The sequence below is a fragment of the Cervus elaphus genome, chromosome 22, assembly GCF_910594005.1.
Source record: "Cervus elaphus chromosome 22, mCerEla1.1, whole genome shotgun sequence".
Classification (NCBI taxonomy): Eukaryota; Metazoa; Chordata; class Mammalia; order Artiodactyla; family Cervidae; genus Cervus; species Cervus elaphus.
In genome coordinates this window covers 43264091-43286932 of record NC_057836.1, presented here as the reverse complement: position 1 = coordinate 43286932, position 22842 = coordinate 43264091, and the positions used below count along the sequence as shown (strand labels likewise).

Genomic DNA, 22842 nt, shown 5'->3' with positions numbered 1-22842 from the left:
CACAGTTAGCGGGCGAGGGATGGGGAGCAGCTGTGTCCCCACCTCCCATGGAGCCAAGGTCCCTAAAGCCCTCCTTTCCCTCCCCATTGAGCTGTATCAGAGACGCCCATGAGAATGGGCCAACTCTGGCACTTCTTCAACCTCAGGGACTCCAAAAGGGTCACCTGTGGATTGGGTGACCAACAGGAGACCAAGGGGGTGGAACCAGGGGAGGGAAGGGGAAGTGGGTGAGGAGATTGAGACTGACGGCAGAGGAAGGGAAAGGGGGCAGGCTGTGTGTCCTCGGTGTAACCCTCCCTCCACGGAGCCCGGGAAAGTTCAAGTTTTGCTTTGTCTGCCTAGAGGCGGCTGATCGATGATAACTGAGGGTGATGATGAGACTCTCATCGGCAGGTGTGAAGGGTGGGGCCTGCTCTTCCTGAGAATGCGGGTGGTGGAGGGGGATTCGGAAGCAGGAGAAAGTGGGGAAGGCTCAGAGGGATAGCCCAGGCACCCTTTCCCATGAATCGCCCGCCGCTGAAAACCCTTCCCCCGCCATCTCCAGGGACAAATGCACTGACCTTTAGTGTGAGAGGGTCATCTGGGGGACCCCACTCTCCATGCTCAGAGGGAGGAGGGTAGGGGAGGAGACCGGGAGAGGAGACAGCCAAGACGAGGGAGAGAAGAGAGAGGAGGTAGGACAGACACAGGTTGTCTGCAAGAGGGCAGGAGAGAGGATGAGCTGAGGAGGAGGGAGAAAGGATGGGGGACAGGGGAGGGGGTGATGGAGCAGTTGGGGGAAATGGAGCCAGAACAGAGAGAGATAAAGGGGCTCAGAGGGGTGGGTGTGAGTTTACAGAGCAGAGATGCTTCCAGAACCTTCCCTCCCCATCACCAACCAGAGCAAAGAAGGGGAAGGCAAGCCCAAGGAGCACCCCGACTCCTGCCGCTGAGCCCCTCTCCTCCCCAAAGGACTCCTGAGCCCTCACCCTGGAAGGTCACAGGCTGCACGGAGAGCACGAAGGGGTCGTAGTAGCTGTGAAGGCCCTTCTTCCAGACCACTGCCATGATGGCGCCTGATGCTAGGACCTCCACCACGGGCTCCTGGCGACTGCAGCCATAGACCCTGGTGGGACAGAGAGAGGCGACGAGGAGGGGCGGGGCCTGGGAAGGACATCCAGGAGGGCTGTGGGCTGCCCAGAGGAACAGATGAGGAGGGACTGGGAGCCTGTACATCTGAGTCTACGGCCAGGCTGCTGTGTGTCCTCAGGCAGGTGTCTGACCCTCTCTGGCCAGGGGGCTGACCAGAGGCCCTATAAGGGTCAGGCCAGCTCCTCAGGGGAGAGATGACAAGGGGTTTCCCAGACTTCTGGAGCTTACAATTCCACTGTGACTGCTGACTCCTGTCCCACAGCACCCCTCCAGCCCCCTCAGAATCCCCGTGACCCCTGAGTGCCCAGACTATGCCCTGCAAGACCAGACTGGCACCTATGGGGGCCATGCCCTCTGGATGACTATACCTAACTCCTGGCTCTCCTGGCTAGAACAGAGAGAAGACAAGTGTACAGTCTGGTGGTCCCCTGGGTACCCCAGGACTCTACCCAGAGCTTGGCTTGGGGGAGGCACAGGAGAAATAACCATATCTTAGAATTCTAGACTCAGAGGAATGTCAACCATGATAAAGTTCTTCAGGGATTGTCAAGGTTAACTGCTTGGTTACCAGGTGGGGAAACTGAGGCTCATGAAGCTGCCAAGGCCCCACTCTGGGTCCACAGCACAGACGGACCCATGCTGGGCACTGCCTGTGATAGCGGCTGGCACTCCCTCTATCTGTGACCCCGTTCAACCCATTTCAGGGTAGGATGCTCCCGGCTTCCCCCTCCCTCACTCTTGGCCAACCTCTGCCAAACTTCCTCTTGACTCAGAATTCTCTGGAGCCGTGCTCATCAGTAGACCAATTCCTAGGAAGCTAGGAACCCTGCCCCCCCTGGAGGGGGTGCGCCGGCATCCAGCAGGGAGGTACTACCTACCCGCCCTGTGCCAGCTCTGAACTTGACCGGTGTGAGTGGATGGCAATGGGGGGACTGCGGGCACCCAGGCAAATGCAGGAAAACTAAGCACAGCCTCAGAAACACCATCCACACCAGCCCTGGGAACCCTGCAACTGGCGAGGGAAGAGTGAGCAATCCCAGAAATTTCCCCAGGAGAGTCTTGGTGCCCCAGGGTCCTGGAAGGGTCTTTTCCCCTGGCCTCAGCTTGCCCAGGAGGTGCTCACCTCTCCCTGATCCTCCTGCTTTGGCCATCGTCAGCTTGTTCTCACTGCTGGGGGCCCCCCCACCCTCCTATACCATGCCCTCCCCGCCTCCACTACTCCTCTCCTTCAGGAGGTGGGACATAAAATATAAGAGGTCGCCTTTAATCCTGACTTGTAATATTGGGGATTTCTTTTATTTACTTAAGCAGCTGAGCCCTTGTTGCAACTAAAACGAGGTGAAGGTTGATGGAGACCCCACCAGCTCCCCCTACTACCCTATGCCCCTCGCTCTGTGTTCCCATCACCACTAAAGTACCCCCCTCATGGTATGGGGTAGAAGTCTGAGGACCCCCCAGTCCTGTCTGATCCATAATTTTACACCTTCTCTGAGGGCCTGACAGCAGTCAGATCCCCTCTCCAGCAGCAGGCTGAATGGGGCACTTGGAGAAGCCCCAGGAAAAGCCCTAAAGTGTCCCCACCCTCATCAGGCCTGGAAATCAGCTGGTGTCTAGCTTCTCTGCTTCCCAGAGCCCTCCAGGAACCCAGCCTACGCACACCCCAGACTGCGGTCAGCACATGGCAGTGGGTGGGGCTGCAGATGAGAAGGCAGCCTCAGAGCCTGGAGAATCAGAGAGGCCCTGGGGGAGGGGGCTGGGGAGAACTCACTCAGCTCACCCTGCAGGACTACCCTGGACCTGAACATGCAGGTCGCACCCCCATCGGGCTTGGAAGCTGGTGTCCAAGCAGGACAGAGGAGGTAGCAGCCCGGTGCCCCAGGGTCTCCCCCAACCTCCTGTAGTCCCCCGCCCCACCCCCACCCTGTGGGGAGGTAATCAGGCTCCTGGAGGCCAATGCCATTTCCAGCCCCTTCGTGGTTTCCCCATGGCCCACTACTTGCCTGTCTTCTGCATTCCACATCTTATCCTAAAGTTCTCTTCTGCTCAAGAACTTTCCATTAGTTCCCCACTTATCAAGTATTAAAGATCAGATTATCCCTTGCATTCCATGCCCTTTGTGACCTAGCCCCAGCTAAACTGTATATAATGATAAGTAATAATGGCTAGCAGCTGCTGGAGGTTTAATGGATACATCAAATGTATGGTAATAATGGACAGCATTACTGTGTGTAAAGAATTGGCCCAGAATCTGATTGAAATCCTCTCAATAACCCTGCAAGGTAGGAATGGCTGTGCACCCATTTTACAGGTGAGCAAACTGAGGTTCAGAAAGGCAAAGTAACTTGCCTTAGGGCACACAGCTAGGAAGCAGTAGCGTAGGGTTAGAAGTCGGGGACTGCCAGCCTTCAGAGTATTCTTACAAGATCATGTCACCTCCCAGAGCTGAGCTTAGAGATCCTCTAGTACAACTGCTTTGTTACAGATGGGGAAACAGGCTGGAGGAGGGGAAGGGGGTTACCCAAAGTACACAAACACTTCCACTCTTCTTTCGCCATCTCCCTCTGGCCTCACTGTCTCCCAGATGCCAAATACAGGGCCCAGGGTCACCCAGCCCCTTGTCTCAGAGCACTGGGTGTGGCTTTGACCTCACACCATCACCCCCTTCCCAACCTCCCGCCCACCACCTTCCCAGGGACTCACGAGGTGATAAGCCTCCTCTCAAGAGGCCCCGCCACATCATACATGGCCAGCCGGTCCCGGCAGTCGGCCAGCTTCCACTCGAGCCGGAGTTTGAGCATGAGATCCTGGGGGCCCTGAAGGTGCCACAGGCAGCTGGAGGCCAGGGTGTCGGGCCCCTTCAGCCGGAGGACCTGGCCCTGGCCCACGTAGCTGTAGCGGTAGCAGCCTGGAGTGGGGAGACGGACAGGCCCCCTGACCCCTGTTAGCTGGGAGGAGGGACCCGGTGGGGGGGCAGCCCCACCAGGTCCTCATCCAGGCAGGGGTGGGGTGGGGAGAGTGGCTGGATGGGGGTCAGCCCAGAGGCCCTCTGTCCCAGCTTCCTGTTTCCCCAATGCTTCCATCTCCAGCCTCCTCATCCACATATTCGTTCATTGGTTCATTCATTCATTCATTCCCTTCATGCTCACTGAGCTCACCAAACCAGGCGAGTGCTAGAGAAAGTTTCGGTCAACTGCTGGGGAGTAATGAGAACAGCAGGGAAATATATAGACACTGGGGGGAATATCTCGGAAGTGAGGCCTCTCAGAGAAGTCTGGTGGGGGGGTGGGGGGTGCGTCACAGAGTGAGCAAAGGTCTGCAGGCTAGGGTAGGCAGGGGACTTGGAGGCAGGAGGGCAAGCTGGAGGAGGGAGGCAGGGCCCCCCTTGTGCCCAAGGGAGAAGCCTTTTGGTCCTGCGGCCATGAGAGCCATGGAAGGTTAGGTAAGGCTGGGACACGATCGGGCTTGGGTCACAGACTCCTCCGGCTGCTGAGAGCAATGTCAAGGAAACCAGGAGACCAGCAGGATGGCCCAGCAATAAGGGGAGCAGGCTCAGGGCTGCATTTCGGATGGAGAGAAAGGAGTGTGTTCCAGTGGGGCTGGGAGGCAGCAAGGTAGAGGAAGTCAGCTCAAGCTAGTGATCATCAAACAGCAGGAATGAAACAGATGGCACTTAGCAAGCATTTTGATACATGCCTAGAAGTGAACCAAGGGCCATACACTCACCATCTCATTCAATAGCTCCATGAAATAGCTTCTATTATTGTCCCCATTTTACAGACCTGGGCCAGGCAGATCTAGGTTCACCTAATCTCCATCTGATCTTTCTTGGGCCTCAATTTTTTCCTCTATAGAATGGAGGCAGTGATGATCTTTGCTAGATTGTCACAAAGCTTAAGGAGGGTGCATGTTTGAACACTCAACATAGTGCCTTGCACATGCATGCATGCTCAGTCGCTTCAGTCGTGTCCGACTCTTTGCAACCCCATGGACTGTAGCCCACCAGGCTCCTCTGTCCAAGGAATTCTCTAGGCAAAAATACTAGAGTGGGTTACCATCTCCTTCTCCAGAGAATCTTCCTGACCCAGGGATCGAACCTGGGTCTTCTGCATTGCAGGCAGATTCTTTACCACTGAGTCACCTGGGAAGCCTTGCACATAGCAGGTGCTCAATACATGTAGTGACCATTCTTCTTTAGGTAGGTGTGGGGGAAAGGGAGAAGGTGGAGCTGGGAAGAAACTCCTATGACTTCTCACCCTTCAGTCAGTTACACTTGAGGCTCAGATGTAACCTGTCCCACTGGTTGCCCTCGCTCCACACCTCCTTCTCCATCACACCTGTCTGCATCCACACCCCCACTGTGCTTCCTTCCTCTCTAGCGGTTCTCCATGAGCTTTGAATGCAATGCTAGACCTTGCATAGCAGTATTAGCTATACCATTCATTCACTCATCACAGTTGTTGAGCACCTACCGTGTGCTTGACTTAGGCTCCAAGGACCAGCAGTGAACCTGGGCCATAAGTATGTCATTTAAACCTCACCTTGAGCTTTGAAGAAGGGATGATGCATGCTCTGCCAGGAAGCAGAAGGGATGTGGGAGTGAGCCCCGGATGTGAGAGGCAGCCTGGTGTGCAGGGAGTTCACCCTCTGTGTGATTGTCCTGGCACCACCTCCCATCTGCTGTGTGACTCTGCATCAGTTGTTCAGCCACTCTGAGTTCTGTCAAACGGACATAATGCTAATCCCTGTCCCACCTCCTTCTCTGCGTGGTTCTGAGAACCAGGAAGGGTACAGAGGTGAACGAACAGGCTTTGCTCTGACTGCTGCCTGCCACTTGCTCAGCTCTCTCTTCCTGACCCCTGGCCATCCTGACCCCAGCTGTGGAGCTGATCTCTCCAGGGAGAAACCTCTGACATTGCCAACGGGAAGGGAGAGGGAGCCTGGGAAGAGGTTCCCGGCTGTTCCCAGGCATTTGTATTCTTGCAATATTGCTCCAAGCTGATGCTTGCTTTTGCTGCTTTAATAATTACTTTTTTGTATGAAGCTGATTTAGGGGAGTTCTTGTCTCTGTTGATCATCAGAAACACCTTTAGGGAGCCCGGGAGAAAGTAAATGAAGCTCCTGTGTATTCCCCTCGCTGCCCTTTGCTCATGCTCCTCCCTCTACCCAGAGTGTCCTTTCCCTGCAGGATCTGACAGACTCCTACCTATCCTCCAATCCTGAGCCTCCCTCCTCCAGGAAGCCTTCCAGGACCTCTCTAGTCAGGAGCACTCCTTCCTCCCTCTAGAGACACATCCCTTCCTCTGCTTTGGATCACAGCCCCGGGGGTCCACCTCTGTCCCAGGGCAGAATGGCTCCCTTTCTGCACTGCCCCTGGGACCTCTATTCTTGCCCTGGCACTTGGTGTTGTGAGATTTTGTTTATGTGTTTGTCTCCCTCATGGGGTCTCGGAGCTCCTCTGAGGGCAGGGGTGAGGACACGGTCAGCTGGTGTCTCCAGAGCCAGCATGGGGCCTGGCAGGGAGAAAGTGCCCCCAAAGCCTACTTAGAGGACTTGAATTGTCATCCTTGCCCCATGAGACGCTGTGCTCTGGGAGGGCAGGGGCTCTAGACATGTACTGAACCGAATAAAGATAATTATAAAGCAACTGCCAGAAACCTGGGCACATGTGAACACTCAGCACAGGCAAGTGCAACGGAAAGGCCTGTCTGAGACCAAGGATCAGGGCAGCATGTGCACCAATGTGGTGTTACATGATGCATATCAATAAATATAGACAGATTAATTTCTTGTGCTCTCCTTTAGACATGAAGGAAAACCCTACTGCTTCCCTCATCAATGAGTTAAACAAATCTTTGACATGTGCTCATATCTTTGTATGAGAATCATGATTTTCAGTATTTGAAAACTGTCCTTTGACCCCATCACCTCCATCTACCAAGGAAATAAGCCTTTGACCAGCCATATGGGAGAACAGGAAGGTCAGAGAAGGATTTCAACTCTTCCTCCCTAAGTAGAAGAAGAAGAATCTGGGAATTAAGGAGCTCTTGCTCAGAGCCGCAGGGTACAGTAGCCCAGGTGGTGCACTGCCCATTTCCGGAAGTCAGTAGTCACACAGCCTAAGACGTGGACAGCATTCGCTGGTGGCCCTGCTGGTGCTTTGCTTCCCAGGGCTCAGTTGGAAGACTGGAGCCTCTTGGCTCCAGCACAAGGTGACTCTGGCAATAGCATGGGATGGGGTGGGAGGAGAAGACAGATGAGCCCGACTGCCTGAGAAAGGGAAGGAAAAGATGGAGGGAGTATCCTTACCTGTGACAGAAATAGCTCCAAGACCAAGTTTCAAAGCCAAAGTGACTGATATACCTCAAATCGACAAGATTATTTTCTACCATCAGTGGAAACATAAGATTTCAAAACAGAAGAAATGGAATTCCATGAGAGAAAAGCAGGATCACATTGATGTGCAACTAAATCTGCTACTCACTCACACCCCACACATGAAACACACACGCTTTTGTGCAAATACACACTTTGTTCACATGTGCACAACACCTCCTCCCCCCAGAGGCCCCCAGGCCTGCTCAGGACCTGTCACTGAGTCTATTATCATGCCCCTTGGGTGACACCAGACCAGTGCCCCTTGCCCCCAGAGAAGCCGTGTGGACCCCTGACACTCAGCCAAACCGAGAAAAATACCAACTCAAAAGGAAAGTGGGGAGGAAAAACCAAAGTGGCGTACCCAGCGTGGAATTCAGTGCAACTATGTCTTTCACGCTGGCTTCTGTTAAAAGGAAATGAACAAACAAATGAACAGAGAGAATAAATAAACGAAATGAAAATAAAAATAGAAGAGGTTATCAGAGCCTGTCTGAGATTGACCCTGATTGCCCACCGTCCCCCAAGACCCACCCCTCAGTCCTGGCTCCTGACCACTGGGGTTGGGGGGTGGGAGGGGCCATCCCGAAAGCATCCCATCCCTGGAGGCAGGCTTGCTGGGCCTCGCCAGACCGTCCCATGTTCCTCGTCTCCAGTACTGACCCAGGATCACCAGACCCTCGGGGTCCACCTCGTACTCGGTCCGGTAGGGAGCGGGGACCGAACTGTTGGCCGCGGACAGAAGCTCCTCCGCCAGCAGGGCCCGCACCACGTCGGGGCTCAGCATTGGCCGGCGGTGCTCCGGGATTTGGAGGATGAACCAGAAGAAGCAGGTGAATGGTCCCTCCCTGGGGCAGGCGGAAGTGAGAGGGGCTGGGGGAGGAGCCTGGAGTATGGGCCCCACCCAGCCCCCTGCTCCTGGTGGGAGTTAGAGGGGGATGGCAACTGTGGCTCATGTGATGGGCGTGGAGCCAGGCATCCCTTTTCATCTTCACGTGGAAACCTAACACCCTCTGAGGGAGGAGCTTTGGAGAGGCCCACCCATTTCACAGATGAGGAAACTGAGGCGTGAGAGGTTAGGTTATATGCCACAGACTATGTTATAAGTGAATGGGACCACTGCACTCCCCACCCCTACTACTTCTCCGTGGTCTCATCTGATACCTGTCAGGCCCTTGATAAAGACACCACAGTCACTGTCTAGTATAATCCTTGTCACACCATTGTTTCCATTCTACAGATGAGAAAACCAAGTTCAGTGAAGGGAGGTCACATGCAGGAATCCAAGTTTCCTCTCTGTGTCTCAGTTTCCCCATTTTAAAACATGAAGGTGTTGCATCAGAAGCCTACAGCATCTCCTCCCATTCTTCGAGTCAAAGGCTCTAGCAAAGGCTGATGAGGGTGGGGGGTGTGCAAGAAGACTCACCCAAAGGAGTAGACGGCACTGGAGTTGTAGTAAGTACCTAGGCGGGTGCTGGCAATGAGCTCCTTGAGCTAAAAGGAGGGAAAACAATCAGAGTCCCCTCATGACGCTCTGCAGAAACCCTCTCCTACCCTGGGATACCCTTTGACCCTCCCACAGCCCTCCTTGACTGAGGAATCTATAGGATAGAGAGGCTTGCCCATGGTCACACAGCGGGTAATGGCCACGATAGGGAAGAAACCTCATTCAGTCTTTATTTCCCTCCCCCTGCACACAGGTGGGCTTCCCTGGTGGCTCAGAGGTAAAGAATCTGCCTGCCCCTTCCACTAGCTCTGAACTTGACCAGACTACCAGTGGCTTCTCCCCCTCCATCAGATCACTCCTTGACTCTGAGAAGCTCCCCCTGGGCTTCTGAATCCCCTCCTTAGGCCCAACCACCAGCCACAGGGGCTCAGACAGTTGGTCTTCGCACATGTTCAATGGCAGTGCTGCTGCGGGGTGGAATGCAGGATCATGGGTTCTTAAAGAGCTCTGAATGGCACAGAGCTAACATCCACATGCTCTCATTTTAGCCCCACGACAGCCCTGCAGACAGGCACTGTTGTTATCTCTCCACTCTGTAGAAAAGGAAAGAGAGTCTTGGGTGGGTCTCCCGGAAGCAGGTCCTGAGGCAAGTGGTTTATTTGCAGGTGATTCCAAGACGCACTAGTGGGGAAGGAGACAGGCAGGAAGGCAGCCAACATGGCTGCGAAGGTTCTGGGCAGAGCTGTGGGTGGCTGAGGAGCAGATCCAGCAGGGATCTCTGAGAGACTGTGGTGGAGGTGATGGTTTAGTCATTGAGTCATGTCTGACTCTTATGACTCCGTGGACTGGGAACCTACCAGGCTCCTCTGTCCATGAGATTCTCCAGGCAAGAATACTGGAGTGGGTTGCCATTTCCTTCTCCAGGGGATCTTCCCGACCCAGGGATTGAACCTGGGTCTCCTGCATTGCCGAGACCGACTGAGCTATGAGGGAAGCCCGAGAGACTATGGGCGCATCTTCAGAACTGCTCTCACCAAGAACTGAGGGATCCACTTTCTCTGTCTCTTGTGCCTGAGGGTTGCTGCTGGGAATTACTCCTCAGCACTTCCAGCCCACCCTGCTGGACAGGGTGCTGGCTGCAAGGGAGACCATCCCCAGTGCAGTAAGCCATTGCTAGGAGGAGAAGGGGTGTGGGTGAGTCCTGGCAGCATCCTTACGCTGCCCTAATTTTCAAAGGTCATGCTTCTACTAAGTGGCAAAATCAGGATTTAATCCAAGTGCAATTTGACCCCAGAGTCCACTAGCTTTCCCAACCAGTCTCCACTGTCTTCCTTCCATAGTGCCTAGAGCAGAACTCTGATCCTAATGACCGTTCTGGATGGTTTCACCCACTGGCTGGACATGATCAGGCCCCTCCCCTCTCCCTTCTCGTCCCCGCCATCCTTCCTACCATCTTCTGAGCTTTGGCAGTTTCACTGCGGAAGGCACTGGACTCCCGGCGGGCAAGGTCCTGGGAGAAGTGGCGATTGAGCACACGGAGGCTGCCTGAGTACACCTGGCTGACCGTCACCTCTGCCTTGTACCCTGCCCAGGAAGAAACCAGCAAAGGTTAACCAAGGGAGTAGATGGGGATGGTTCCTGTGTGCCCTACTCCTTCTCCTGCCACCCTGAACCCTCAGCACAGCCTCCAGCATCCTGGGCCTCCAAGGCACCATCATCACTACCATCATCTTTGTTGTTGTCATTCAGAGTTTGTGTAGTGACAATTGGCCCCACGGAGCCAGGGAGGACAGAGGCCCACAGGTGGGTGGTGTCCCAGGGGCTCCCAGGCAGAAGTTGACCCAGTGATCGGTCCAGGACATGGATACCAAGAAACCCACATGGGCCCAGAAGGTCAAGTTCTTGATTTAGCACCTCTGTGTTGTCCAGGCTGCACCTACTATGAAGGGTACGCTAGTAAACCAAGACAGACAGGTGTCCCCACATGGCCCTGACAGTGATGGGTAAGATAGACTTTCCCCCAGTAGCCATACAGCCTATGGGATTCATCTGCCAGGATGTCTTAAAGGAGAAACACAAGGTGCTATTGAGGGGAATGGAAAGCCCTAGGCCAGGGTGACACTCCATCTGAGACAGGAGGAATGGAGACTAAATTAAAAAGAGGGGAAGCAGGGGAATATCTTCAGGGCAGAAGGAATAGCATGTGCAAAATCTCCACAACGGGGCTGTTTGGCTGGAGCAATCAGACCGGGGTAATAAGAGGCTGAGACATCAACAGGGCGGGATTTTGGTCTTTCCCTGATGAACAAGGGAAACCATGAAAGGTTTAAAATCAGGGATGATGTCATCAGATTTCCATTTTACAAAGATCATTTTGACTGATGTGAAGACAACAGATTCACAGCCCAGACTTTCTTCTATCCTTATTCAGTCATTCATTCATTCATTCAACACATATTTATTGAGAACCTGCTATGTTTAGGGACTGGCCTAGAATACATGGGAATATACTGGTAGGACAGTGAACAAATAACAACAACAAAACCAAACCTGTCCTTAACAACTTGTAGTCTAACAAGAAAGACAATAAACAGCGAACACAGGACATAACATGTTAGAGGTGTTAAGTGGTGTGGAAATCAAGGGTTGCTGCAACATGGAGGCCAGAGAGGAGGAAACTGGTGTTGGCCAAGTGGATGTTAACTGACGGAAAGAGTATTCCAGGCAGCATACTGGCAAGTGCAAAGGCCCCGAGGCAGGAGCTTGTCTGCCGTGTTTGAGGAACAGCAAAGATTTGAGCAAGGGGAAAGCAGAAGGAGATAAGATGGTGGGTGAAGGGTCACATAGGACCTTGCAACCCGGGGAGGACTTTGATTTTTGCTCTGAGTGAGATGGGAGCCATGGGAGGCTTTAAGCAAAGAAGTCTGATGATTTGATTCACTTTACAAAGCAATCCTTCTGCCTTTGTGTTGTGAACAGGCTGTAAGCAGGCCAGGGCAGAAGCATGGGGACCTACAGGAGGCTCCTGCAGCTGTCCCAGTGTGAGTGGTCCAGGGGAGCCTGACCAGGCTGCGCAGGGAAGAGGGAAGTGATTGGGGTCAGGGTATATTTGGGGTTTGCTGGCTGGCATGGGGGCTGGGCAGTAAAAGAAAGGGGAGTAAGGGGGAACATGGGAAGGATAAAATGACCACCACCTGGGGTGTTCTCTCCATTTTTCTCAATTTTAAAGGATTTTCTTAGTTCACGATTTTCTTTTTTATTTTTTTGGCACACTGCAAGGTATGCAGAACTTCCCTGACCAGGGATTGAACCAAAACCTCCTGCAGTGGAAACAGTCTTAACCACAGGACCACCAGCGAAGTCCAGGTCACTAATGATGATACCATAAAGTTACAATCATTTCTCAAAATCTCAAACTTCTGAAAAACTTATCTATAAAGACACATTGCCTCAGAGATATGGAAAATCAATAGTTCAATATCATTTTATGTTAACAACTGGTACAAATCAATTAAAAAGTTAAAGCCCCCTTCAAAATATACTCCAAAGGCAGACTGACAATTTAGAAAAGTTAACTCTCAGTGAGGTCTGAAATACCCTTAGACATCCTGGAGGAAGAACAGCGCCCTCCCCACCCTCCCACCCTCCCATTTCACAGTGGAGCTCAAGGGCTGGAAATGCAAATTTGGGAATCATCAGAGGGTAAGGGCACAAATGGAGGCAGAGGGGAGGAAAGTCCTTCCAACAGCAAAGACACAGAGGAGAAGCCATCACGAGCTGAGGACAGAGAAAGTGTGGGTGCCTCGGAAGCCAAGTGAGGAAAGTGTTTCGAGGAGGAGGGGATGAGGTACCCAGTCAAGTGCTGCCTGCAGGTCAAATGCCATGAGGACTGGCCACCGGATTCAGCAGTGACCGTGACAAGTACTCTTGGGGTTGTGGGGGGTGGGGGGCAGGGAGTCAGATTGGAAAGGGTACCAGACAGAGGTGTAGAACTGGAGGGCACAGTGTTTTGAAACACCAGGAATTTGCTACAAAAGGAATCTGAGAAATGGCTGGCGGGGGTGGGGAGACCAGAGGGACTGAATACAGAAGCGAAGAGAAGCACTGTCCACTGATGGATGGGGCCCCCAGAGGAGAGAGGGGCCATGGCTGGAGCAGGGCCACTGCATGGGCAGGCTGGGAGGACAGCAGGCTTTACAAGGCCTTTTGTTTGTCTGGTTGGTTTGTTCCCCACCCGCTGACGCACCACACAGCATGTGGGATCTGGTTCTCTGACCAGGAATCGAACCTGCGCCCTCTGCATGGGGAGCCCAGAGTTTAACCACAGAGCTATCAGGGATGTCCCACATCTGGCTTTAGGAAAGGCAGGGCTGGTTCACCCATGCGGATGGTGGTGGGTACCCATGCAGAGCACATGGGTACAGCTGGGAGAGCATCTATGGGGCCTCTCTTCTGAGTGGTTCCATTTTCTTGTTGAAGCAGGAGGCAGAGTGGGTGGGGGATATGGGAGAGTTTGAGAAGAAAGCATAAAACTGTGGCCCCGGAGAGCAGGAGAGGGAAAGGACCAGGGCAATACAGCTGAGCAGCGTGAAGGGCCTCGCTACCCGGATCTGAGTGGGCCAGCCCAGGGCCCACTGGGCTTGGGAAGCCAGCCCTCACCCTATCCTTTCCTGGGCCACTGGGTCAGACGTTTGCGCCTCACTTCAGGCTTATCCTGATCCAGTATAATAGGCCTCTTGTCCATCTCTCCTTCCAGACCAGACAGGACATGTCTGTGGCCCATCCCCTCCCCAGTGCCCAATATCCGGAGCACCGCCTGGCCCAGGATGGGAGAAACTATTCAAACATCTCCTAAAGTGCTCTTCTACCTGCATCCCTCTGGGGAGATGGTTGCCTTCCCCCAGCTGGAAGGAGCTCTCACCCCCTGGGTCCTCAGCCCCATGGAGCATCCTCTACCCCCATTGGGGTGATTCACTTCAGAAGTCTAACCAGGAGAAATCAGACGCTGTGAAGACAATTGGCAGGTGAGTGCCTGCCCCCACCCCCACCCCGTCCCACCGCCCCAGCTTGGTGCTCTGCAGTTTCCCCTAAAGACTAATTATCCTGCAGCCTAAGGAGGCCTTGGCAGCCCTGTGCTATTAGGGATGCTGGCTTCCTGCCGGTGGTGAAATGCACACAGCTTCCACTCTTAGCCCGCGTTGCTCGGTTCTAAGCAGAATCACAATCCACCCAGCATCACGGCAAGTGGGTGAGTGTCAGACCCAGGCTTCCTAACAGCTTTGGCCCAGGGGCTGGTTCTAGAACACCCCCTACCTCAACTCCCTTTGGAGTCGGGCGTAGGCTGCTCTCCCCAATGGCTGCTCCAAAGTGAGTCCCCATTCCTTTCAATGGACCTGAAATTCCACCAGGAGATGCAGTCAGTAAGAAAATGGTCTAACTTTTGCAGAGTGCATAATGGGAGGTCTCTGATCTCTTGGGCAAGGTGGGCTCTCCCTGCCAGGGTTCTGTTGGGTCCCCTCAGCTTGCTCTGTCCTAACACATGGCAGACTTTATGCTGAGGGCAGGGACTGTCTCCAGAACCTGCACAGAGCTGATGTATCTAGGAGGTGGTCAGTACTGAATGAATGAAGGATGGACGAATGGACCCAGAATAGAGGCTAGTTGCTCCTGGGGCCCCAACAAACTGATTGAGAGCTGTGATACCAGAGACAGAGGGCCTAAATTCAGGACATGGGGAGACGCACCTGCTCTGGACATTGTTGCCCCCATTTCCCTCTGGGTTGAATTCCAGGTGTGCTCAGGCTGGGGTATAAAGCCATCGGCATGCATGGACACTGCCCTGGACACCTGAGTCCTGGGTACCCCTCCCCTTAATCCCAACTCCTGCCGGGTCCTGGAGACTCAGAGATGATAGAGCCAAGGTCCCCCCACCCAGAAGAGCTGCCAGATTGGACTCAAGTGAGCAGAAACGCTAATTGGTCAGGCACCACTAGCACCACTGGGCCTCCTCCAACTGAGCCAGCTGGCTCCAAGCCCAGGGGCAACCCAGGAGGGTGCAGGTAAGGGGAGGCAATGCTTACACTCCTATAGCTTATCAGTTTACAAGAACTGGAAGAGCGCTTCTTCCTCAGCTGCTGGGAGTTAGGGGCAGCTTGGCACCAGAAAGGATCTTGCACCACCATCTTACAATACAGGAAGGGAGACTCCAAGAGAAGTGCATGTCCAAGGGTACACAGTGAGTTTCCAGGTGTTGTTGAGCCTGGAATCCTGGTCTGTCCTGTTGTGCCCCTTCGACCACCCTAAGTTCTCTCCAGGTGCCTCTCCCAGGGGCCCATGTGGTTACCTAGGAAATACCAGAGCAGGACCCCCACTGAAGCCAACGCGACCAGAGCCAGCCACAGGGGAGCCAGGCGGAGGTAGCCTCGGACTTTTCTCTTCGTGTCCTTGGGGTCCTTGAACATCCCTTCCGGCTCTGCCTCTTCACCATCACCTCCATCGCCCTGCCCGCCAGCTGCTTCGGGGGCCTTGGCCGTGGGCATCCTGGCAAGGAAACAGACCAGGGTTGGACACAGCCTGGCATTTGCAAGGGAGCCTTTGCTGAATGCTAGCCTTGTAGAGAAGTAAGACAGCACCTCTGCCTTTTGGAGGAGCAGGGTCATAATGCCAGGTACCAGTAATTGAAAGTGGGCCCTGAGCCAGCTCCCAAAGGAGGGAAGCACGCCTCGGAGCGGCTCACCCCAGGTGGCCAGCAGGAACCCCTACCTTTGCATCTGGCATCAGGGGAGAGAAAGACATTTCACTACCTAAACCCCACCCCCACGGCTGTACCCTCAGATGGAACTGGGGTGCATACATGGCATAAATGTTTCTATAAAGCAATTCCTCCTGCTCTTGGGATTTCCTAGCCTTGGCTTCTCTTCCATTAAAGGGATGCTTTTTCCTTGCTCTTGGTTCTCAACAGCAAAGCTTCCACAACATCTATGCAATTCATTTACTTGGCCCTTCCTGCCTAGAAGTCCTGAGTCAGCTCTGTGTTGAGCCAGGGACTGCCCTCAAAGGAGCAACACCCTTCTTGTGCCCCCACTGTCCAAAGTATCTTAGGGGCGGAGGAAGGAGATAAAAACTAATATTCGAAAAGAAAATTCGAATAAAATTTAATATTAGAAAAATATTAGAAAATTAATATTCATGTAGTGTCTGCACAAGACAGTTCATAGATATCACTCCCTTTAATCCTCTGGTCTCTGGGATGTGAGGACCATCTTCCCCATGCATTCCTCTTCCTCAGGTCTTCTCTCTGTAGACACTCTACTTGTATTTTCTTGCTTAACCTCCAAATGCCTTTCAAGGTTCTGCACTCATTGAACAGAGGAGGAGACTGAGACCCAGAATGTTTTAGCAACAACTCAGTCCAGGGATTTCCTAGCCTCATTTTTATCAATGCAATATGAATGTCTGATGTTGGCAACCAGCCCCATTTTTCAGATGGAAAAACTGAAGCCCAGGGTGGCTAAGCCACTCACCAAAGGTTACGTAGCAGATAAGTGGGGGTCAAGCCCTGGTGTCTGACTCCCTGATCTTTCCGTTACTCTGGGCCACTTCCTGGAAATGAGGTGTTAAATAACAAATCATGATGAAATAATACCTGAATGTCACCTCTCTGTGCCCCAGGCCTGCAGCTGTCTCTCCTTCTAAACCCTCCAGGAAACTACTGAGAGCTATTTGGCTTCTTGGGCAGGTTTTCCACAGTCCAGAGAGGGCCCTTCACTCGCCCGCCCACCAGCAGAGCAAGGATCCCACACCTCTGAGAAATTAGCCTCTTCTTCCCACAACCCAAAGGCCATTGCACCTTTAAAATACATCCCCAGGTGTGTGTGTGTGTGTGTGTGTGTGTGTGTGTGTGGCAGAGGAGTTCTTTGGGTTGTGTCTTGGGTTTTCACACAAAGGGTTTCTGAAAACAGGGCTCATTTGTGATGCTTGAAGGTTCTCAGTCAAGGATGTCTGGCTCCAGGCACATGGATCTCTTAACTGGCCTCCATGGATGCAAGGAAAGGAGGCGACTGTTGGCCATTCTCAACTGGGTGTAGGACTCCCCTCCACCAGAGGACTTCTTACACACAGGCCAGGCCCTGCTGGCTTTCGTGGGGCCATGACCATGGATAGTAAAGATCCCGCAATGGGTGGACAGCCCTGCCCACTGCTCAGAGTGTCCAAGGCACCCCAGGTGAAAGTGGCTGCCCCCAGGAGCTGAGTGGAGTGACTAGAGCCAGGAAAACCCTGTGATGGGCCAGTTCCTTCCCTCTCTAGACCCTAAGTCCACTCCCTCTGCCAGAGAGCCACATCCCTATTTTACTGAGTCTGGATCACCAAGGACCTACTGGGGACTCGGAGAGCACAGAGGTGACCACGACTGACGTTTATTTGAATTGTTTTTTCCAGTGCTTTAGTGATTTTCCTGGTGGCTCAAAAGATAAAGAATCCATCTGCTGGTGCAGGAGAGGCAGGTTTGATCCCTGGATTGGGAAGATGCCCTGGAGAAGGAAATGGCATCCCACTTCTTGCCTGGAAAATTCCATCAATAGAGGAACCTAGTGGGCTATAGTCCATGGGGTTGCAAAGAGTCAGACATGACTGAGTGACTAGCACTTTCACTTTCCAGTGTTTTATAAGCACTGTCTCGTGTAAGCCTTCTGCGGACTCTTGGGGGATAGGGTCTGTTATTATCCATCCCCATTTTACAGATGGGAAAGTTGAGGCACAGAGAGATTGAGGAACTTGACTGAGATCCTGCAGTTGGTCAACAGCAGAGTCAGGCTGCAAACCCATGCTATTTGTCTCCAGGATGATGCCCTCACCACCATGCTTCACTGCCTCACACATTATCAGGGTACAAGGGGAAACTGAGGCTCAGAGAAGGTCATAGATCTGATACAGGAGACCCAGAGGGGAGTAGTCCCAGGTAGGATGCTCAGTAGGCGCCCCCTTCCTCCCCCCATACCCCAAGCACTGCCTTTACTCCCTGGCTTTTGCCTCCCTCATTAATGACACTCACATTCATCTGGGGGAACTCTGAGTATCACAGACCCAAGATCTGACACAGCCCAAATTGGTGGGGCAGGTGAGGAACACACCTGGGCTCCCCATCACCTCCCACCTGGACTCCCAGGGCACTCTCCTAATGCCCTCTCTGCCTCCCATCTCTGCCTCCAGCACCTCTTCCATGTTGTCAGCAGAGAGCTCTCCCTGCCCAACTCCAACCATTCACATGCTCAGAGTCCTCTCAAGGCCCCCAGCCACCTCCAGACCCCTAGCTGAGGCACCCAAGACCCTCCATGGACAGGCTGCTGCCTTCGCCCCCATAGCCCTACTTTCATCACACACATCACCCTGCAAGTTTACAAGGTGTGCCTTTGTATAGCCACATCCTCTGCCTGAAGGACGATGGGACCCCTCAATGCCAGCTCCAAGGTCAACGGCCCAGTGATGGGGCCCAGGGCCTTGGAGAGTAAGCCACTTCCTCCCCTAGGCAGCCCTTGGTCAAGATCAGCAATCTGCCTGGCTTTTGGCTTTGTTTTCTCTTCTCTACAAGAAAGGCAAGACTGTGCCTTATTCACTTCTGGATCCTCATAGAACCCAGCACAGGGCCTGCCACTTGAATGAATGGTTCATAAAAGAATGGGTGAGCAAAAACTGAATTAAATTTTTCAAAAATAAAACTTAAAAAAAAAGACTAGATGAGTAGAGCCCCAGTTATCTAGACTCCCAGTGCAGTGCTCTCTTTCACATCTTGCTGCCTCTGGGAAGCAGGACGTGTGAGGCTTGGAGCTGGGTCACGGAGGTGGTGCCGGTTTCTGGGGTCCAGGGTTCAGCTATCAGGCCCCTCTGTGTCTGTTGAGCACCTGCTTGGTGTCAGGCTCTGTGCTAGGCACCGGGGGTCACACTGGTGAATATAAGAGACCTCATTCCCAGCTTCTTGGGGCTGACAGTCCAGCAGGAGGCGGACAATCGTGACAATTGACAGTTGTGAAGATGACCCCAGCCTCCTGTCTTTTACTATTATTATATGATGACTCTTCCATTGCTTTTAGATCCAGTCACCATAAAAGTCTGTGGCTCTATCTTCCAACTGCTCTCAGAACCCAACCCCTTCTTGGCACCTCTGTGGCTCCCACCGCCATCCAGGTCAATATCATCTATCACCTTGACTCCTATACCAGCCAGTCATCTGGCCACCCTCACCAGCCAGTTCCCACACAACCACCAGAGTGGTCTTCACCATGCATCCTGCTCACAAGCCCCGCCTAGAACAGAGCCCAAAGCCCTTGTCACAGCCCACCAGGGCCTCCATGACATGGCCCTTGTGTACCTTTCTGTCCTCTCTCTCCCTCGGCTGCACCTATACCCAGCTCCTGGCCAGATCTTCACCACAAGGAGTACAGGATACCTCAGGGCCTTTGCACTTGCTGTTCCCTCTGCAAGAAATGATTTTCCTTCTGTCTTGCCTCATGACCTGCTCCTTTAACTCCTTCAAGTCTTTACTCAAATGTTACCTCTTCACTGAGACCTTCCCTGACTGCTCCCCTCTCTTGGCTGCATCTTTCTTTATGGCTCTTTTCAGGACTGAAATTGCCTGATACGCTTCTGTGTCCCTGGTCAGTCTCCTCCCCGGCTGTACTGGAGCAGGGGCTTTATTCTATTTGCCCTGCATACCCTGCTCAGAGAGCAGAACATGGTTCCTTCCCATGCAGCCAGGGTGCTGGGTGCATGTGTGGCCAACTCTTTTCTGCCTCCTTTGGCCCCTCTTCCACTTTACCCTTGTTGCATCCTAATGATATTGGGCTTCCCCGTGACTGATTCTTAAAATGAAGATGGTAAAAAGCTTTTCCAGATCTAGGGTTCTTAGCCAGCTTTGGGTGAAGAGCTTCACAGGAATGTGTTTTGAACCCTGAAAGTTCTTGCTCACCACCTGACTTTCTTCCTCCTCTCTGGGCTGGACCTCCTGACCTGGCCCCTTCACACCTCTGCTCAGCTCTTACCCACTCCTGGCAGCTCTCCCAGAGTGCCCTGGGGGGGCGGCTGCTCCTCTGAAGCTTCCTGGGCTTCTCCCATCAATGCACAGTTCATCTTGGGGCATTCTCTGTGTCCCCCTTGTCGGAGAGCCCCTGGGGAGAGGGACTGGGTATACCCCAACTGCCACAGGATCTGAGGCTTCTCCCTTGATCCAAGAACCTAGACACTAGCCCGGAACCTGCTCCTCACTCCCTCCGTCCCTTCTGGTCATTGCAGGTCCTCGGTCTGCCCACGGGAGGCTGAGCTCTCTAGGGCCGGACGGTTGTTCCTCCTGTGTGCCAGCCCATGCTGGACACCGACATCATCAAATTCTATTTCTCCTCCAGCAAACTTGTTTTCTCTACTTAATGGTTGGGAAAACCAAAGTATATATAGAGAGAAAAGGACTTACTCGGGTCACTCCCCCAGGATAGACAGAGCAGAGCGGGGTGGGGATTCTGATCTAGGACCTACTGGGGAGGCCATTCAGGCCTAGAGTTCACCCCCACCACGAGCTGCTCTGACTGAGTCCCCAAGTGTAGGGGAAGGGGTGAAAGTCCCTTCCACACACTCCTAAACTCACACACAGATGTACACCAATGGAAGCAGGCTGAAGTCCATGCATAGCGATCTGTGATATACAAATGGCTAGGTACATGCTTGTGTACACACACACACACACACACACGCACACACAGAGCTACATTCAGCTCTGAGCGCGCCGCCTGTTTAGTGCAGTGGGGAGCTCTGGGCCTGTCTCCCGTACCAGAAACCGCAGGTGGGGTACCTGAGTATGGAGGGGGCAGCTTGCCCAGCCCAGAATGAGGGTGGGGTCTTCAGCCTGGCCAACCAGGCCTCTCCCCTGCCCCGTGCCTGCCCCAGAGGCAACCAGCCACAGCTGAGCCCTGGGCCCCCCAGACCCCAGAACCTGTAGCCCCTCCACTGCCCTGTGCCTCTCCCCAGCTCTACAGTCTCCTCACCTTTGGCTCACCCAGTCACTCTCTGGCCCATGGGGCCCAGCAGACCAGGTCTCAGAGCAGAGCAGTTGGCTGCTGCCCCAGGGAACCAGGCCCGACTCTCCAGGTGGACGCTGTCACCGGCTCATTCCTAGGTCCTGATCTCCTGTCTTGGAGGTCCCCGCTTACCTTTGGGAGTGGCGGGTGGGTGCCAGGCCTGCACACAGGCCTCAGAGCCTCTGTTTGTCCAGGCCAACGTCTCCCCGCCCCCACCCAGCCAGCCTGGGATCAATGACCCACAGCCATGGCCGGGGTGTCTGGCCCTTGTCCCCTGTGGCCTGTGGCCCCAGGCTCCATGGGCTTCCTGCTGGGTGGGGGACAGCACTGTGACTGAGCCCAGGTAAACAGGCCAGAGGCAACCCAGGAGGCAGGAGACAGGCAGCGCCCCGCCCCGCCTCACCCTTCCCGTGAGCACCCGGGGAGGCTGGCAGGCAGGTGCAGGAGATCCGAGCTCTCCCTCGAGGCCCGTTGCCTGGTGATGTTCCTGCCTGGCTATAGGCCCTGGTCCCCTGGAGCATGGGGTGGGGCTGGCCAAGGACTGGGGTCTGGGCAGGGACCCAGGCAGCACAGGCAGGGGCTCATGTGGGTCTCCTTACCTGGACAGAGGAGTCAGTGGCCCCAAGAGAGCAAAGGAGCCAGGGCCCATGTGCTCTGGGGACAGGAGGGGAGAAGGTGGAGTGGGGGTGGGGTTGGATGCTATTTTCTGTTTAGCTGGAAATTATTTGAATTGCAGCCTGTTTCTGGAGAGCTGTGCTGTCCACTTTGGTGGCTTCTGGGCACATGTGGCTCTTGACCCCACCAGGACGTGGACAGTCTGAACTGAGATGTGCCGCATGGGTAAGAAACACACCAGGTACTGAAGACTGAGTGCAAAGAAATTAAAATAGCTGAAGAAGAATTTTTTAGGTTCATCACATGTTGAAATGATAACTTAGCAATATGGGGTTAATAAAATATATTGTTAAAATTCATCTCACCTGCTTAATTTCACATTTTTTATACGACTATAAGAACCACAAGTGTGGTAGTGAATGGAATGCAGCAGAAATGGTGGATTGGATATGACCATGCTCCAAAGCACTTGTTGGGAACCAGGGTTTTCTGGTTGTGTACAGGCTGCTGGCTACCTCCAGGCAGGAGAAGGACTGGCTCAGGCTCCAGCAGAGGACACATGGAGGGGCTGGTTAGGAATTCTGGGTCCGGAATACCTTCCCTTACTTCTCCTATTCTTTGACCCTGCCCACGAGTCCTAACCCTGACTTCAGACAAGGACCTCAGCCTTGATTCCCCTCCATCGGCCCCAGCCCCAGGGCAATTTTCCTTCCTCCTTCCAGTCTGCCCTCCTGCTAGGCCCTGGTACCCCACTCCCGGAAAATGTTCCAAGGGAGAGGCGCTTAGGATGGGAGCAAGGAGAATTGGGGTATAAAGACAGAGATAACCCAAGCCCTGCCTCTGTCCTTCTCCAAAGTAGCCCGGGGCTCTGGACCAGGCAGGCTGGTAACGGGAGTCTTTTTTTTTTTTTTTTAATTGGAGTATAGTTCCTTTACAATGTTGTGTCAGTTTCCACTCTTCAGCAAAGTGAATCAGCTATACATATACATATATCTTCTCTTTTTTGGATTTCCTTCCCATTTAAGTCACCGCAGAGCTCTGAGTAGAGTTCCCTGTGCTATACAGTTGGTTCTCATTATTATCTCTTCTATGAAAAGTGAAAGTGAAAGTGACTCAGTCATGTACAACTCTTTGTGACCCCACTGACTATATAGTCCATGGAATTCTCCAGGCCAGAATACTGGAATGGGTAGCTGTTCCCTTCTCCAGGGCATC

General features: G+C 53.5%; 1 protein-coding gene across 3 annotated transcripts in view; it reads right to left on the bottom strand.

The window, feature by feature from the left end:
• The window catches only part of TMPRSS6 (transmembrane serine protease 6), a 39170-nt gene extending 17838 nt beyond the window's left edge, over positions 1–21332 (bottom strand). Inside the window, exons 1-8 of one of the 3 annotated variants that reach the window (XM_043882402.1) lie at positions 20980–21332; positions 15294–15490; positions 10401–10534; positions 8930–8997; positions 8167–8351; positions 7868–7909; positions 3832–4036; positions 969–1105 (exon numbers count right to left, since the gene is read on the bottom strand). In XM_043882402.1, the coding sequence (XP_043738337.1) occupies positions 969–1105; positions 3832–4036; positions 7868–7909; positions 8167–8351; positions 8930–8997; positions 10401–10534; positions 15294–15489 (967 nt within the window). In that variant the 5' untranslated portion in view covers position 15490; positions 20980–21332. Of the gene's footprint in view, positions 1–968; positions 1106–3831; positions 4037–7867; positions 7910–8166; positions 8352–8929; positions 8998–10400; positions 10535–15293; positions 15494–20979 lie in introns of all 3 variants that reach the window. The other 2 variants (XM_043882401.1, XM_043882403.1) reach the window with 2 other exon arrangements.
• Positions 21333–22842: the final 1510 nt, after the last annotated feature.